Raw genomic sequence first — 16,993 nt, 5'->3', positions numbered from 1 at the left:
AATCCCTTCTCTAAATTAAATCTGAAATTCTGTGTCATGAGGAAAAGACACAAATACTGTAACCTATTCCAAAGGCTGAAGGTTCAATGTTTTCAAAGTTCATGTTCACAGTAATCAGTCACTCTTTCTTCCTCAGCTTTCAGTTCTCAATTACTAAGTTTAGAGAAAGGGACAAACTATCTAGCTAATCTAAATCAGAACACAACCCAAACACACCCAGAAACCCCTGGCTGGGAGCCTGTGTTGATTTGCTGGTGCATGAAGTATACATTGTACTCAATTCATGAGCAGACCCTTAATAGTGGATTCAGAAGCATGCTGGAGAGCAAAAAGATGGAGATGCCACAGGACTGATATCACCTGTATGAACTTCTTAATTCTTCTTCCCCACAAAAAAACCTCTCTTGTTCTCTTATGCCAGCTTTTTAAAAAACTTGAATAATCTCTCTACTGTGAAGATTTGTCTCTGTCTTTGTAACATGACCTATCATGGCACTGAAAAATACATGAAAAAAACCCAACCACTAGAATAGAACCACAGGAGAAATTCCTATTCTGCATTCCAACACCAGAAAATGGAATCTTGCAAAATACTTGAATTTTCCCCTTCCCAGACATCTAAAAACACCTTCTGGGAAGTAGGAAAGCCAGCAACCACTGCAGAAGCTATGCACAAGACCAGTCTTCAAAGTTATTTCAATTACCATGCTTTAGAGGCAATTCTCATTGATCGTATCTTTTATGGTAAAACTAAAGGGTGCCAGGATGGAAATATCAGGAAACAATACAAAAGCATCTATGGGAGAATGGAGCTTGTGGTCTGAACTAGTTAACTGCCAATTTCTTCAGTTACAAAGCTCTACTTTGTAAATAATAAATATTAAAACAGTTCGGTCTTCAATAAAAGCAGAAAACTTATCTATATAACATACAGGTATGCAATAGCTTGCTCTAAATTGTCCTAAAGAGAACACAGATGCCTCTGAAGGAGTACAGCTGAAAATAAAAAGACAGAACAGATACAGGCAATAAGCAGAGAATAGGAGACAGAAAACAGAGTTACTATTAATTCAGTAAATATCTGTGGAGTAGGTGAGGCATTTTATTCTACTTTGGACAAAAGCCTTTAGAAAACAGATTCCTCCACAAACTATTATTTTTTTTTATAGATGTTTCAAAACTTAGCAATCATCAGTATTTCAGTTAGGGCTCCTAATGAATAACCGGCTTTAGATTGGCTTAGAAAATGAGAACTGGTTTAGAAATAATTAATAGCACAAGTTCTATCCTGAAAGGCAGAAAATACCCTGGAGGGCATGAGGAAATATCCTGGGTGTACAAAAATCACTAAGTGACCCTACTCCTGTTGTTACTACTGTCTTCACACACACAGAATGTTACTGGTGCCTCTTCAGACACTTCTGGATCATCTTCAAAGTGCTGTGGCTGCCCAGGGCTAGGAAGGTGAATTTCCAGTAAAGCATCACATTAAACTGGGACACAACCACACTGGTCTAAGCCCGGAAAACAGAAGATGCGTTAGAGTAAAGCTGTGGATTTGTTAACTACTGTTACAAGCCAAATCAAATAGGTAGGAAGCCAAGCAATTATTGCATAAAAGCACCAGAAGATACTATCAACATTGTTAACACAGTAATGGCAGCTTCTAAGAAACCAGGCTACGCCTTGTGCTGTTAATACCCTAACGTGAAGTATCATGTAAGGGACAGGTTCATGAAGAATATTACATGTGTGTCAATTCTGTAAAATAATTTAAATGAAATTTCACATTGCTGTGCTGTTGTCATCTGTGCAACAGTGATATCAAGGTCCGCTTCTCACATGGAAGCCAACGTCAATGAAAGGTGACCACTGGCTCAAACAACGCCACTTTTAAAAATAGACTATTGTATTTAATGCCAGGCTGATAAGAAAAGGTTTCCAGATACTCAGATTCTCAACAGTGTTTGACATAGTCCAACTCCAAGAGAACAAGAAAATTAAACTATTCCCAAAAGATCATTAAATTTGTTTAATTCTTAATTTAAGCATTTGCTCCCTCTACCGGTTCTCCTGCAGCAGTTAGCAAGCACTAGTTAACAGAAAAGTAAAACTAATGAACAATCCCAAACACGTTTTGCATGAGTGACATTTGAGCCAGTTGCTAATAAAGCAAATTCCACTCCATCCATATTCATCATAAACAGGGGAGTGAATGTGGTAATGAAATAATCTATTCTAAAAGCATTTCAGAGGTTAGTGAAACAGACTGTAAAACTGAGTATGGTAGTGATTTATTTTAATATTATGTTAAATAATAGAGCAGATTATGACCCAGTAGAGCACTGACTATAAACAGCCCGTGAAAACGTAGGTGCCCGACACATGAACACTAACATTGCATTGAAGGAGGGAAGGATGAGAAAGACTGCAGAATTTACAGTCAAGTCCTTTTGGCAGTTGTTCAAATATAATCTGAAGTTCCCACGGCATTCTTCCAAAAAGCAGGGATAACCCTGGACTGCTCACAAACATTCCCTCTCAAGAAAATAAAACATTGTCCAACACTAAATATGATACTGTGCTATCAGGAATTAACTCATTACCTACCAATACATAAAACAGGAAACACAAAGTTATTATGGAATGCTTAAAATGCTATGTTCTAAGTGACCATTCAAAAATTAAGCTTTCTTACAAGATTATCCTGATCAAAGCAACGTGCTTAAATCTAGTCATTATTTTAGTAATATTTTCAGAAATGCAATTTAAAAACATGGTTTAAAAAAACAATTGATTTTTCACATCAAAAGTATTTTACCCTTATATATTCCAGCCAATGCGTGGAGTCCACATTCGATAACCACCGAGTCTCATCAATAGTAGGATAAACTATTTCTTTAAGTTTACGCAGGGATTCTCTCATTACGTGTATATTATGAATTTCCAGAAATACCAGCTCTGCATTTGGGTAGGCACTTTCACTTTCATACCCTCCACCTTTTGCCTGTCATTCAAAAAGTAAAAACAGATGAAAAAAAGAACATGTACAGGACTTCAGTATAAGGTTGAGTTATTTTGGTCAGGGTTCAGGATTTTCTCAGAGAAAGGATTATTTTAGCACTAATAAAAATGTATTTTTGGCTTTTGTTTTTCTAAGAATCACTAGGATATTTTTTTTAGGTGAAAGAAATTCTAAGTATAATAGGCTACATTTGATAATACATCCATATACTTTCCCCTTTTTACTACTGAAACCTTTGGTCTTCTGTGGACTTTACTGCGTGATTTCTCAGCTACGTCTTCATGCTGCCTTCCATTCCTGCCAGCCTTTCCAAACTGCTATAAGCAACTTATGTTCATTCCCATGCCCTCTTCAGAGACCCTTTTTTATCTCTTTTTGACATCAAGTTCTCCTTATCTTCATCTCTTACTCAACCTTCAGCCTTGTAATGAAGATAGAACTATTAATGCTAGTTATGATACCAGCCTACCTTGTTTGTATCTGCAACACTATTCTGTCTGGCATCAAAGATGATAAGTTTATGTGACTGAGCATTGGCATCCATTATTGTCTGCAAATATTTTTCATCTTCTTTGCAACGCTTATCATTTGGGCCTACAGATGGCTGACTGCATCGTGTTATCGTTGCTTGGCTCTCAGGATGAATCCAGGATAACACCTGGAATAAAAGAAAATTATTTTAGTTTACTACACTAGTATTAAAGCAGCAGGCCAGAGTGCAATTAGACAATCACACTGCCTACATAGCATTATTTCCTGGCAAATCAGCAAATGCAAATTTAAGGACAAGCTGATGCAAAACCATATTGACAGCACACTAGCACTGCTCATCCCAAATCTGAGCCTGAAATACAAAGTGATTCTAAACATCTTAGCTTTTATTTCTAATAAAAACTAAGGCTGGTACTGCATCTTACTAATTAGAAAAAAAAAAGAACAATGGAGGAAGAAAAACTGCTTCCATGTGGAAGTCTACAGACCTATATACTACCCTGCTAAGCAGATCTATAGCACAAAAACTGTCACGATCTAACGTATTTAAAGGGGTTCTTATGCTACCTGCAAAACTTGTCTATTCTCAAGAAAACTGCTATGGCTGTAGCACATTCCACACCAAATCAGAACACAAGCTAATATGTGAATTAGCATCAGATACCATTATGGCTTAGAAGTGTTAACTCCAAAGAAAATTTTATTACATGGCACAATAACCAAACAATTAAGACTCATAGTTGAATTGCTCTCTTCAGTTCTAAACCCATCAAGCCTAATTCTTCTTTCTTTGTCGTCCCCCCCCTTCAGGAAGGAAGCCAGCCCACTGTTATTTAAAAAAAAAGCCGAAAAGAACTCTGATAATTTCTTATAAGCTACAATTTGTAGAGCACTTATATCTCCTTGTAAAAGTTTCACTTACTGGAACTCTGCCTTTTGCTCTAAATGCTGCCACTTTTGAGAGGTCATCATCCTTCACGCTGGTTGGCACAACAAGAACAGCAGGATATGTATCACAAAGCTCATAGCTGCTGTTAATTTTGGATATTTTCCAACTCTCATTGGGCAAGCCCTGTATGAAAGCAAAATATTACATATCTTAGTTTGGAGCGATGAAAATTTTTATATGCTACATACTTTTTTTAAAAAAAAGTGTACCCACGTATTTAAATAAGCTATAAACTTTAGGTCTTCATATTGAACCATAAACCAAAACACTGAAAGTCTTTTCTATTTATTTTCTTTAAAACTGATATATAAAATAAACATTTGAATAGGCTGCACACTCAGGTAAAAAGTGATCATATAGTAAAATAAAAATACTTTTGCAACTAGAGAACTGTAGATTTACAGCAACAAACTACAGTTACTCTTCTGTTTAACACTGCTTATTCAAAACCAAATTTTTATAAAGCCTGTATTTTCTAGAAACAGCACTTGGAAAATGTGGATTTAAGAATGCATGTTAAGATAGACCAGTTTGCTCAAGTACTCAGCACCTGTTATCTCCATCAACTTTAGCCAGTGCTCAACACTCTCAAAGTCAGGCCACTTGCATTTTATTATCTAAACATGAGATCTAGACAGTCTCTGTATGTAGCTAGAGCTGAAAATTTCTAGTTTTAATATTTTTTTCTTCTTTAAATGGCTCGGGGGGTGGAGAAAAAAATAACACACCAAGTACTTAGGTAACTTACCTGCCTCTTATATTCTGCCATTGGATCATACACTTTCCAGCCATTAACAGCAAACTTTTCTTTATAGCTGAATGCAAAAAGAGGCTAAAGACAACAAAGCAAAGGCATAAATTACTGTCTAATGGGCTGTATGCACAATAAGCTCCAAAACAGTGAACCTTCTAGTATTTCAAATGTAACACTTCTAAAACTCTTTAACAGCAGACATAAAACCTTCAGTCAAGACTGGACAACACTGTGCTAGAAAGAAAATGAAAGACAGTTTCCTTCTTCAAGTACACAGTATATAATTAACAAAATCAAGATACGAAACAGTTAGAGACAGTTGAAGTTACTTGCCTGTGATCATACAACACATCAATGGCAAAGCCAGGATGACAAAATTGGTCTCCTACCCCCCAACCAGCTCCTTACCCATACAAGCAAATGAAACAACATTCTGCAGCTAACTAATAAGACTAATTCTATCTGTTGTCTTAGACAGAACTTAAGACTCAAACCTAGATCTCAAGAGTTATGTAAAAATTAACTAACTTCACCAATAACAGGACATAGCATGAAGTTTTACAAATTAACACAAGAAAGAAACAGGGTCAGAGCAGCTTGCCTGGTCTGTAACAGATTTTATGAATCAATATTGCAATGTTTGTTATACAGCCCTTTTATTTCCCCACCTACACTTTCCAAAAAGAGAAGAGCCAGTGACAGCCTTCTCTATATTTTAAGACTTACCAGCCCATTAGAAACAGGAAATGCACGTGTTACGAGATTTTCAAAAATCTCCAATCTGTTCTGCTCTTCCTGTTTATAGGCCAGCCGCAAATTTCTCATATCCTGTCAAAAATAAGTTACACTATTTTACTCCATGATAAATTTAAAAAAAAAAAAAAAAAAAGGCAGTTACAAGAAATTTGATTGAAAGAAGGCATATATGTAGCACTAAATCACTGACATCACCTAACCCACATTAGAACAGAGTTCTGTAACGGTTTGTATCAGATGGCTAGGATCGTCATTAGAGTTGCTAGATATAAACCCAGCCATTTTTCCTTTGAATTCACTCTTGAGACAAAAAGCAGAAGTGTTTAAGACTGCAAGTATCATAAGAGGAATTGAAATATATTACTTAAATGACGCAGCACTCAAGTACAGGGAACTGATCAGACAGAAAAACAGCACATGTGCATGCAGATTCCTCTTACAGAAAAATGAAATGAAAATACTTTAATATGAATAAAACTTTACCATGCCCTACCTTGCAAACTATTTCTATACCACATGAATTGTCTCCGTGGCTCTGTACTCCAATTTTTTCAACTCTACTTATGACTCCAAGGGGAACATCAACAACAAAAGGTGGATCCTGAAATTTGTTTATAAAACAAATGAATTTTGTTACATTAGGAGGAACACAGAACTAATATTATTCATGTATGTTTCATTAGAGTCAACTATAATTCCTGTTTAATAGGCTGCTGTGGAACATCATACTACACTTACAACAAATTTGTCACTTTCTGAAATTTACTTCAGCAACATTCCCACCCGAAACAATATGCAGATAGATAGCAGTCTTACCCTTTCAACACTTTTGATATACATTCTGAAGTCCGTCACTGTTAGTGTACCACTGACTGCTCCCATAAATGGACAGATATACATAACATCTTTAGCTGGAAAACAGACCAATTAAAGCTTTGTTTTACTCTTACGGACATTTGTTCCAAAAAAAAATCTATTTCCATTTAAAAATAGCAAGATTTTTGCAGTTCCATGAGATTTTGATGCTTGGTCTCTATAGAAAAGCCTACTCTTCAGATGCTGTCAGGACTGAAAGAGCTGTCTTTATCTCAACAATGAAAACAATCAAATTCCTCAGTCCCACTGCAGCTGAGCAACCACTGAGCAACTGGGGCTGGGCTCAGCTAGCATGGGCTGCAGTAAGGGCAGGCAGGTAACAAAGCAGCACCCTGCTGGTATTCCTAGCTGCAAGTGGCTCTGGTCCCTGCCCTGAGGTGTAAAGCACCCACAGGCACCTCAGAGAGCGAGCATCCATCCAAATGGACAATTACTGATATGTACGCAATTGACCTCTGAGTAATTCAGTTATATGCCTACATCTTCATTTTCACTCTTTAGCTAGTATTCTTTTCTAGCCAAGTACTGTACTGCTAACACAGAGCTTGCTGTCACAGGCCAAAGTGAAATAAATCTCATTAAGAACTGGAAACTAAGTTTTTCATAACTTCATCTTCTTTGCTATCACAGTTCTGAAGCTTTTGAATCTATTAAGTATCCCTGGCACGCCCCAAGCAGAAATACAACACATACACCTATATGGAACAAACTAACCTTTGAAAAAAAATTATTTATCTATATGGAGCAAGTCATCCTCTAAAACTGATTTCTCCTTCCTACATTTAGATTTAAAAGACAAAGAAGAGAAATCCACATCAAATCAGCTAATCTAAAGTGGCATTAAATTAAAATAGCAAAAGTCAAAAGGAAATAATATTCTGTTTTTAAATAAATAAACTAGTGATTTAATAGTATTCAGTGTAGTACTCAACAGTATGCTTACCAATAACTTTGATTGATTCTCCAGGAAAAAGTGGAGCCTCTTCCATCTGTGCTAGTTTGTTTCCATCCCGCAGTGCCTGGCAGAAATCCAAAACCATGAGTAAATCTCACTTTCCATCTGTACTACATTGATACATTTTGATGCAAAGTGCTTTTACTACCAGATTACTGGAACACAAGAAGTGTATCTTTTTTTACAAGGCACAACTGCATTAACCAGTACCACAGTAAAAAAAACCACAACACAGAACTCAGTATTATAAATATTACAGAGACATACATGTTAGTAACATATTAGTAATAAAGCATTTTAATCAGTTTCACATGCTAGCTACATATAGCATACAAAAATAGGAACAGTAAGATCAGCCCAAATTTGTAATTAATAATTTGTTAGTCTTTTGCTAAATGCAGGTATTATTTTGGGTATTTTATCTACTTAGGAACGTTTTAAAGCTCATATTAAATTTTTTTCTATTCTTAATGTTGTTTATTTGAGTATTTTCATGTGAGAGAATTATATGGCAGAAGCTTTACTTATTTAATATTTTAACTTTGTATTTTTGATAGCAAGAAGTCAGAAGCACCCCACGATGCTCTATTTCAATCAATACCCTACTGAGAGTACCACAAGTTGTGGAAGAGGTCCATTATAGGAATTTTGGATCCAGAAGGTCAGATTAAGAATGAAGTAATAATGAAATATAGAAGAACAATTAGCAATTTTAAAATAAGGGCTAGTTCCATAAATTTTCATTTAAGTAAATGGCTTCATTCCTGAATGATACAAGATTGATCCTTTGGGTCCTTCACTGCCGGCTAAGATTTATAATGTACTAAAGATTCTAATTAAGAATAAAAGGGTTTGCAGGACTTTTAAGGACCACGTGAGAAAGTGATCTCTCTCGGGTCAACATGATGAGATATTAAGGTTTCAATTTTTTACATCCTAAAGTGAGAATAAATATAATGGGCTATGTTACAGTAAACAACTCTTCCCTTGTATTGCAGCTCTGATGCACATACAAATAATTGGTAGAATCTATCTGTCTCCAAACAAACTACCTTAAGCTCTCAATAATAAATAATTTCCAAAGATATTTCAATTGATCTCTGGCTTTAGATTTTCTTGGAAACTAACAGAATTTTATATTCAGCACCCAATCACAAAAGATGGGTGTGTAGAGAATCAGCCATTACTTAAAAACTTACAAGGGCAGATGTGCTCTGTCAGACCGGGGCTTACGTGCAGTATTACATTCTAGACTACAGGACATTACACGAAAACCCTACCTAGCACATAACCAGTTAACACACTAAATGCTTTCTATGGATTCTCTTGCATGAGAAATACAAGATTTGTATGTACTGTACAAGTACTAATATATAGTACCTTGCTACACAGTTAATGAATGAAAGATGAGTAAAACTTGCCACCTGATCAGGTTCTGCTTCAGAATGATAGCCATTGTGTCCATCCTGAATCTCCTGCATTGCATGAGGCAGCAGTAGAGCAAGGGAGAAGTAACAGGAAAAAACATGCAGACAACAGGTGAAAGGACAGAATCTTTTCTTTTTTGTTTCCCTTTTTTATTTTCTTTCCTTAAAAAGACAGCATATACTTTAACTCCAGCCAAGCTAGTCAAAATTTTCCGCTCCTGGCACAAACTACTTTCCACAGAAAGGAATCCAAGCTATTAGCACTATCCCTTTAATGTTTTTGGCACCACGCAAAATGAAAAATTTACTCCCTTTTTCACAAAAGACTCAGTGCTGGTAGATAAGAACATAAAAGTATGTACTGTCTTTTTAAGACAAGCAACCTTATATTGAAAAAAATTAATTCAAAGTATGCCACATGCTTATCAATAGAAGAAATTGAGTACAGCTTGCAATGGTAGCATTAGGGGAAAACTCATGCAAGCTTTCAAGGAAAAAATAGGTCAACATCAAATAGAAGTATCTAGACAATTTAAAAAATGCTTTACTGTGTAAAACATGTTTTAATCGAACTTTCAGTTTTATGGTTTCACGTATTTTTCCAGCAACTTCTGTGCTGTTGCTGGAAACCTAGTCAGTAACTTTACAGAACCTAAAATTACTCCTCATTAACAAAATATGCAAAAAATTCACATTTTTATGTTAATTTATTTTTGCATCATACTGGCAGCAAATCCTGAATATTAATTAAATCTCTTCAATAAACATAAGGTCCCTATGCACTCCAGAGAGAAGTACAAATGTCATAGGGTCATATAAAGTAATTGTTTTAATATGTTCAGCCAAAATTTTCTTCCATCTTCTTTCTTTCCTTATTAACTGGAGAGAAGTTGTCTGACAGTCTATTATTCCCAGTTCAGATGCAAAGAACTTCTCACCTGATAGACTGTAAAACCTGCCTCAGTCTAAATTTACAAATGTTTGCTAAAGTCAATTTTTCTTTTTACAGTACTTCTACAGAAACCTCAAAAAAGAAGAACTTAGAAGAACTTCAGATATCTTCAGATAATTTGAACTCTACAAAAGTTTAAAGTTATAATTAATTAAAAAACCCTTTCAAATTATAAAGGACTCCTAACATTTATGTATTGGTGGAATTTTGTTAAACAGAAATTACTTAAATTTCAGACCATAAAAATGTTGTTTCTGAAATTAAAGCAAAATAGATATTGTGATCTCTGGAAGAAAACCAGAAGGACAACCAGCAAATACACCAGAAGATTTTAAATAAATGAAAGAAGCACAGCAGATCATTCAAAGATGAAAGCCTTTACAAAGAACTATGAAAAACTGAACAAAAACAATCAATTTTTTGTTACTCAACCCAGACGGATTATTTCAAGAGCTATCTATTTAAAAAAAAAAAAAAAAAAAAAAAAAAATCAACTTGTGGATTTGCATGATTGGACTAAACACATCATTTTCAAATATGTAAACAGATGAGAAAAAGAAATCATTCAGACTTCATCTCTTGGTCTGAGACTGAACAAGAGGTCTTTGTTTGAATAAAAGTGTTAGACACATTTCATGAACAATGTCAGAACACTATCCAGATCATTTCTCACTCCATAAATGTTACTAAGAGAGAGGGACAAGAAAACAAGGCATGCCCTTTTTATATCTCCAATGAACAATGGGCAAGACCTAGTCTCAAAATTATCATTAAAAAGATGCAGGTCATTGCACTAGTGTCTAACTTCAAACTTAACTTTCAATCCTACTACAGGGTAGTAACAATTAAAGTAAAACATGTACAAAGGCAAGCATGAATTGGTATCTTATTTAAATAGGACAGACAAAGACGTAACGCTGTTACTACTAATATTCTTCAGCATAGATAACATGTTAGAGCTGCTAATACAGTACTCTGTAGTCCGAAGCATGTAAGCCTCAGTTGCAAGCATCCACTTTGTCAAAATTAATGCAATAAAACTGAAGTTAGTATTGCACATTCATAACATAATTTAAAAATACTGCTCTCTTACACATTGACTTTTATTGCTCATGAAAACATTGTAATGTATATAAAGCATTTCTATGGCAAAGAAGCTGTTGCACTGCATAGCAAAATGGTCTGACTGGTACATAAAAACCATTAATGAAGTAAAGAAGAACGCTTGACACACCAAGATCTCACACAGCACAAAAGACAAACAGGTAGGAGGCCGTTTTACTGCTAGCCAAAGGTAATCTTACCCGTATAACAGGCCTCCTGTACACCTGTTAGTTAAAATATAAAATGTTATCCAACAAAACACACAATTTGATTTGTTAAAGATATCTTACTTCATCAGATTTTCAGAAGAACTTTACTTCCAAACATTTTAATTATAGCTGGATTTTGAAAGAACAAAACAAAACTATGCAGATCTAGTAGCTCTCATTTGCAGAATTGTTTTGGTCTAAAAACAATCTAGCCACTTCATTTTAGTGATGTAACAAATGTCAAGCTCTTTTGAAACGTTCATTCCTAATCACCCTTTTATCCAGTTACAATGCGCTATTGTGAAAAGAGAAGAAAGAGCCTGGTAATCCTTCTAGGTGGAAGACAGTAAGACTGCACTAACAGCCATGAAGTATAACCACCATATCTTTTAGATTCAAATGGCAAAACAAGGATAGCAACAACTCCTCTCAACTTATTTCTGAAGGTGTCTATATTCAGCTACTATCATCTAAGCAATTGTCATTTATATGAACACCTCATTCAAGAATACTCTCCAGGCAGAAAGTATGTCAGAGAAGACAGACACAGCAGAGTTCAAACTCAGAGTGAGATCATGCTGCTGTAGGGTTTAGCAAGCAAGAGCTCGCTCAGTACTTTCCAGTTTTGATGATCTCATTTGCAGCCCCTTTGCTTCCGTTTGCTTCCCCCCTCCCCGAAATTACATTTTGGTAAGGTAAGTTACACAGAGTAACATGAGGAACATCATTAGATGCAAGAATCTATATGTTTACCTGTTTTTTACAAACATATTGATTGAAACATTAAAAAAAGGATGAAAGAAAGAATAAAGCAGCGAGTTCCTGGTAAATCCAGCAGAAAGCAACAGAACTGCCTGACCAGTTCCAGAAGCGCACACACGCGCCTGGCCCTACCTGAAGTTTCTGAGTTGTTGTAAAATAGTCTCTAAATGCAGCAACTCGAGGTAACCAAATGTAACAAAGACACAGAAAATTGCTCAGCGTGCATCAAAAGGGAAAGATGTCTCAAAGGAAAATGGAGTTATAAACGGGCGTTATCTTTTTACATGTAATGATGAATAAACCCAGCCTAAGCAACTAGTCGTACCACTGAACTTCAGCAGAAGCTACGTGCAAAGAAAACCCTCTCCTAAAACATAGACACCGCTTCACAAGATACTGGTCCTGAACGTAACTAAAGATATTCTAGGATAAAAAAATTCCATGATGCTATACACAAATACAGGATTTAAGATCACAGCAATGCAATGATGCCAAATACAATTTATACACAAAAATTCTTAAAATCACCAGGCTTAATTCTTTTTCTTTCACTTCTATGAAACAGAGAATGAAGCAGAATTTTAATTAAGCCTTAAAACACTTGTTCCTGTTAAATAATATCCAAGATGAATTTGGTATAGAGAAGGAGGTTATTTACAATTAAAAAGTGCTCTTTATTCCAGAGAAATGCATTCTAACTCAGCGATAAACTGAACACCAAGCTTACATACTTGGATTTTACTAAAATGAAGTCCTTGATCTACAGGGCAAATAAAACATCAACAGCTGTAATGCAAGGTTTCCCACAATGTTTTATCAAAGATGTTAGCCTTGACCTGAAATAAGCATTTGCAATTCAGCTGCCATAGTACAGAAGAGCTACACTTTTTTATGAGTATAAGCTGCTGACTGTGCCAATAGTGTGAAACTCTGTGAGGTGAATTTTTAAGTAGAGTACGGTCAAAAACATTTTGTGGATTCATCTTCAGGCTTATGCTGAATCTGACCTGCTGTCACAGAATCTAAAATACGCTGTTTCTGGACAACAAACTTTTTAATCACAGAGCGTATTAGAAAATAAATTAAAATCTAGTTAAAACCAAAACCAGATAAAATCTTCATTTGGCCATTTTGCATGAAGACCATGAAACTGTTTCAAATCTAGGAAGAAAAAGGATCTAGATAGCAGCAGCCTGGGTTTCTTAAAGGGACTTGAAACACAGGTGACTTTTGTCAATTTGTAAGAGAAGGAAAGCTGCATATGCTCCACTCTTGATAGTTCAGTTTGCTGGCTGAACGGCATATAGGAAACAGCAAACGAGCACGAAAGAATAGGGGTAAAAAAGCATAATGGAACCTACCAGGTGAACCATACTGTGCAATCATTACCTTAACGACAAAAATGTTGCTGGGAGGGAATGAGAAAGGTGATTTGTTTGTTTGCTTGTTTGATGTTAAATTCTCTGCCTCTGGTGAAACCCCATGAAAAATGATAGTCATTTATGTTCTTTGCATGGTAACAAAGACACATGCATTTATGTTTTGTGAGATCTGGAGACCTCAACTCTGTACTCTGAATGACACGCACTAGAAACAATTTCAACCTGTAACTATTAATCTACTTTACCGATTTTTTTTAATGCAGTAATCAAAAGACAACTCACTTTTAGCATTCTATTCAAAACATTGACTTTTAATTTTCCTTTCACCTGTCTCTTAATTTTTATTCTGTAGACTTCAATGCCACTATTCTAAATATGGAGGAAAACACAAAGCAGATTCAAGACTCCTACGCATAATGAGATGTTTCCAGCTCTGAAACATTCAGCCATCACTTAAGTACTTACCATCTGATAATCAAGGTAGCAAGGACTTTCCTGATCATTCACTCTTTTATCTTAAACAAATCAATGCATTCCTCAAGTCACTTACCCTGTAGTCTCTGGACACACCTTCTGATGGGACAGACCCTGAAATCTGACTAGAAATGGTTGCAGCTATCAGCTGTTTACACCATTCCACATGGGATCCAGTCGGGCTACAAAAACAATATTTCAAATTATTTAGCAATAATTCAAAATGCATACTTAGAATAGCATAGGAACTGAGCACATCCAGAAAACAAGACCATAAATGATCACTAACATCATAAAAATTAGCTTGCTTTGTGGGCAGAATCCAACTGTTTTGCTGATCAAATTCGGGAAAAGAATTTTACTAGATCTTATCAGAGATGTAGAGCTGTCAGGAGGTTAAAAGTGAGGTTAGGGTCCTAGGAACTTATAAAAATGTTGGTTTCCTTATCCAGTATAATTTTTTTCATCATTCACACATTTTTTTCTTAAAGCCATCCATGGAATTAATTTGATCAAGTAATAGGAAACTCCTTACACTTTCCTTATTATTATTTCCTGATTATTCAGGACATCCTCAAAATTAAATTCCCTGTATGCCAGCATTTAAAAATTTAAGATACGCTCGTGTTGTATTCTACATTAATATTAAATGTAGAAAATACATGTTTTCTAAAGGGTAACTTCTAGTTAGCCATATCTTTTTCCTATTCATAAAATAATCTCTGAATAATCTTTAGGACAGGCCTTCCCATGCCACAGCAAGGAATTCTGCAGTGTTAAGGTGTTTATAAGAACCCTAAAGACAAAGCACCTGAACAGCAGAATTGCACTAAATCCCAGATGATGCATTTTGAGAACAGTTGCCTGAAATAGCACTGCTTACAAATAATGTAGTATTTGAGTGTGAGAAACAATTACACAGATTGTTGCCAGCTACTTTGAAGAGCACTAGGTCTGCTTCAAAACATGCCAGTATCTAATGAAAAACTGGGAATGCCAGAGGGAGCTGTTCCCTGAGTGCCACAGCAGCCTCAGCCAATGCCTTCGGTATAGTTGGGCTCTTCTACAGATTTAATGCTTATTTGGAAGTCAAATACAGAAAGAAAATTTTAATTCATTTTTAGAATTCATTCATAAACTAGCTTTGGATTCTGTGAGTATCCCGTGACATTGAAGTGAATAACTACATACGCATAGCCAGCACTCGACAGGTGCACCACAACTTGGCCATTAAGAGGGTGGGATAATGGCATAAGATGACCATTTACTACTTAACTAGAGGTCTTTTCTTATATTAACTCTGCTAGGATAGGTAGATCTAAGGTGAAGATGCATCCAACAACTTCATACCTGAAATGAAAGCTCTTTCAGAACTTTTCTGATAAATTTTAGTAGCTTTCTCCCCACCTGCAAAATTCTACACAGTACTAGATCACAAAACATTGGTTTGCAGCTAAAACACATCTGTGATATTCCCACTTGAATAACAAAGATAATTCTCAGGTTAGTGCTGAACTCGAGTCCAGATTCACTTAGAGAAACTTTTTACTTAAGTTTTGCAAAAGAGTGCATGAGCTAAACCCTACAGTAATCCTCTTCTGATCTCATTTATTTCTCCTTCTCTTACATCTCTTAATTTCTAGTGCATCTCTTTAGGGTTCACCTGTTTCCCAGTAAGCATTTACTTGTTATTTAAGAAAAGGATTTATTTTTCTATGACTTATCTTCACCGGGTATCACTACATCAACAAAGTTAATAGCAGCAGGAAAACAAATATGAATGCGGGTCCATCTCCTAGGATCACTGTCTCAGGATGTATCAGCGTACCGCAGGATGCTGATCACGCCGATGTGACTTATCACCATCTATCAAGTGGGACACATACCAGTACACGTCTTTTCATTCTGTCTCATCTGAGGTCACGCACATTAGTGTAGCCTGGTACAACCGTACTGGCAAATAAGTAAGTTACGTGACAAACGGATATTACAACTTTTCCAGGGTAGAACAAGATTAGAAGGAGAAAGAAAGATGAAAATTAAGATAAGAAAGTACATTAATAAGGAATACAAAGATGTAAGGTTTGGTGATAGAAAAGGGACATTTGATTTCCTCCTTCATTAGAATGATGTAGAACTCCAGGTTTCTCCTAACAGAAAAGAGAGAGAATATGGAGACTGGAACTGGGCCCTGATTTTTAAATACAGCCTTTATTTTTCAATCTGGGTGAAATTTCCATTAGTTTCTACTCCTTATTTAAGGATTTTTAAATTCAGCTCCGAAGTCTGCCTCCACCTGGAAACTTCTAAAGGAAGGAATGACTCTGCCAGCAACTGCTGGACTAGATGCGGTAACACCTGGTGTCAAACTCCCGCGTCCCCACCGCGGCGAAGCCCCCCCAGCCTGCAGCCAGCCGAGCATCTTCCTCCGAGACACGCACCCACAGACGAACTGACACACCGGGGGGGGGACACAAGGCTGCTCTGGGACGGTTACAGCTCTGCAGATGAAACACACGCTCGCATGAGGGAGGGAGGGGAAAAAAAAAAAAAAGGCCTTAAAATCTGAGACCAGTCTCACTTGAGTTTGCAAAGATGAGAAGCTACGCGCTGCCCAAAAACCCCCGGGCCAAAATCCCGCAGGCAGCCTCAGCCTTCCCGCCGCCGCCGCCGTGACTGACGAAAAACACACGACCGCAAGCAGGAAACTTTGACAACAGCCAGTTCCCCCGCCGAGGAAAATCCGCCGGTTACACAAAAATAAACGCCCAGATTGAAGTTACTCGGCCCGGCTGGGCTCCGCGCCGGCGGGCAGGCCGCCCCAAGGCCCGGGGTGGGGGGTGGCCCAGCTGCCCGGAGGCTGGGGCCGAGGGGCG

At 36.6% G+C, this 16,993-nt stretch overlaps 1 protein-coding gene across 5 annotated transcripts in view; it reads right to left on the bottom strand.

Moving 5' to 3' along the window:
* The window catches only part of MTMR1 (myotubularin related protein 1), a 36,103-nt gene extending 21,808 nt beyond the window's left edge, over positions 1-14,295 (bottom strand). The window contains exons 1-10 of one of the 5 annotated variants that reach the window (XM_010568927.1): positions 14,194-14,295; positions 11,491-11,514; positions 7,796-7,871; positions 6,793-6,887; positions 6,470-6,577; positions 5,947-6,048; positions 5,215-5,298; positions 4,440-4,589; positions 3,495-3,683; positions 2,822-3,007 (exon numbers count right to left, since the gene is read on the bottom strand). In XM_010568927.1, the coding sequence (XP_010567229.1) occupies positions 2,822-3,007; positions 3,495-3,683; positions 4,440-4,589; positions 5,215-5,298; positions 5,947-6,048; positions 6,470-6,577; positions 6,793-6,887; positions 7,796-7,841 (960 nt within the window). In that variant the 5' untranslated portion in view covers positions 7,842-7,871; positions 11,491-11,514; positions 14,194-14,295. Of the gene's footprint in view, positions 1-2,821; positions 3,008-3,494; positions 3,684-4,439; positions 4,590-5,214; positions 5,299-5,946; positions 6,049-6,469; positions 6,578-6,792; positions 6,888-7,795; positions 7,872-9,187; positions 9,283-11,490; positions 11,515-14,193 lie in introns of those variants that run through there. The other 4 variants (XM_010568926.1, XM_010568925.1, XM_010568928.1 and 1 more) reach the window with 4 other exon arrangements.
* Between the last annotated feature and the right edge of the window lie 2,698 nt (positions 14,296-16,993).

The sequence above is a fragment of the Haliaeetus leucocephalus genome, unplaced genomic scaffold, assembly GCF_000737465.1.
Source record: "Haliaeetus leucocephalus isolate CR32 unplaced genomic scaffold, Haliaeetus_leucocephalus-4.0 Scaffold262, whole genome shotgun sequence".
Taxonomy (NCBI): domain Eukaryota; kingdom Metazoa; phylum Chordata; class Aves; order Accipitriformes; family Accipitridae; genus Haliaeetus; species Haliaeetus leucocephalus.
The sequence above is the reverse complement of the archived record's forward strand: the minus strand, read 5'-3'. Positions and strand labels throughout refer to the sequence as shown.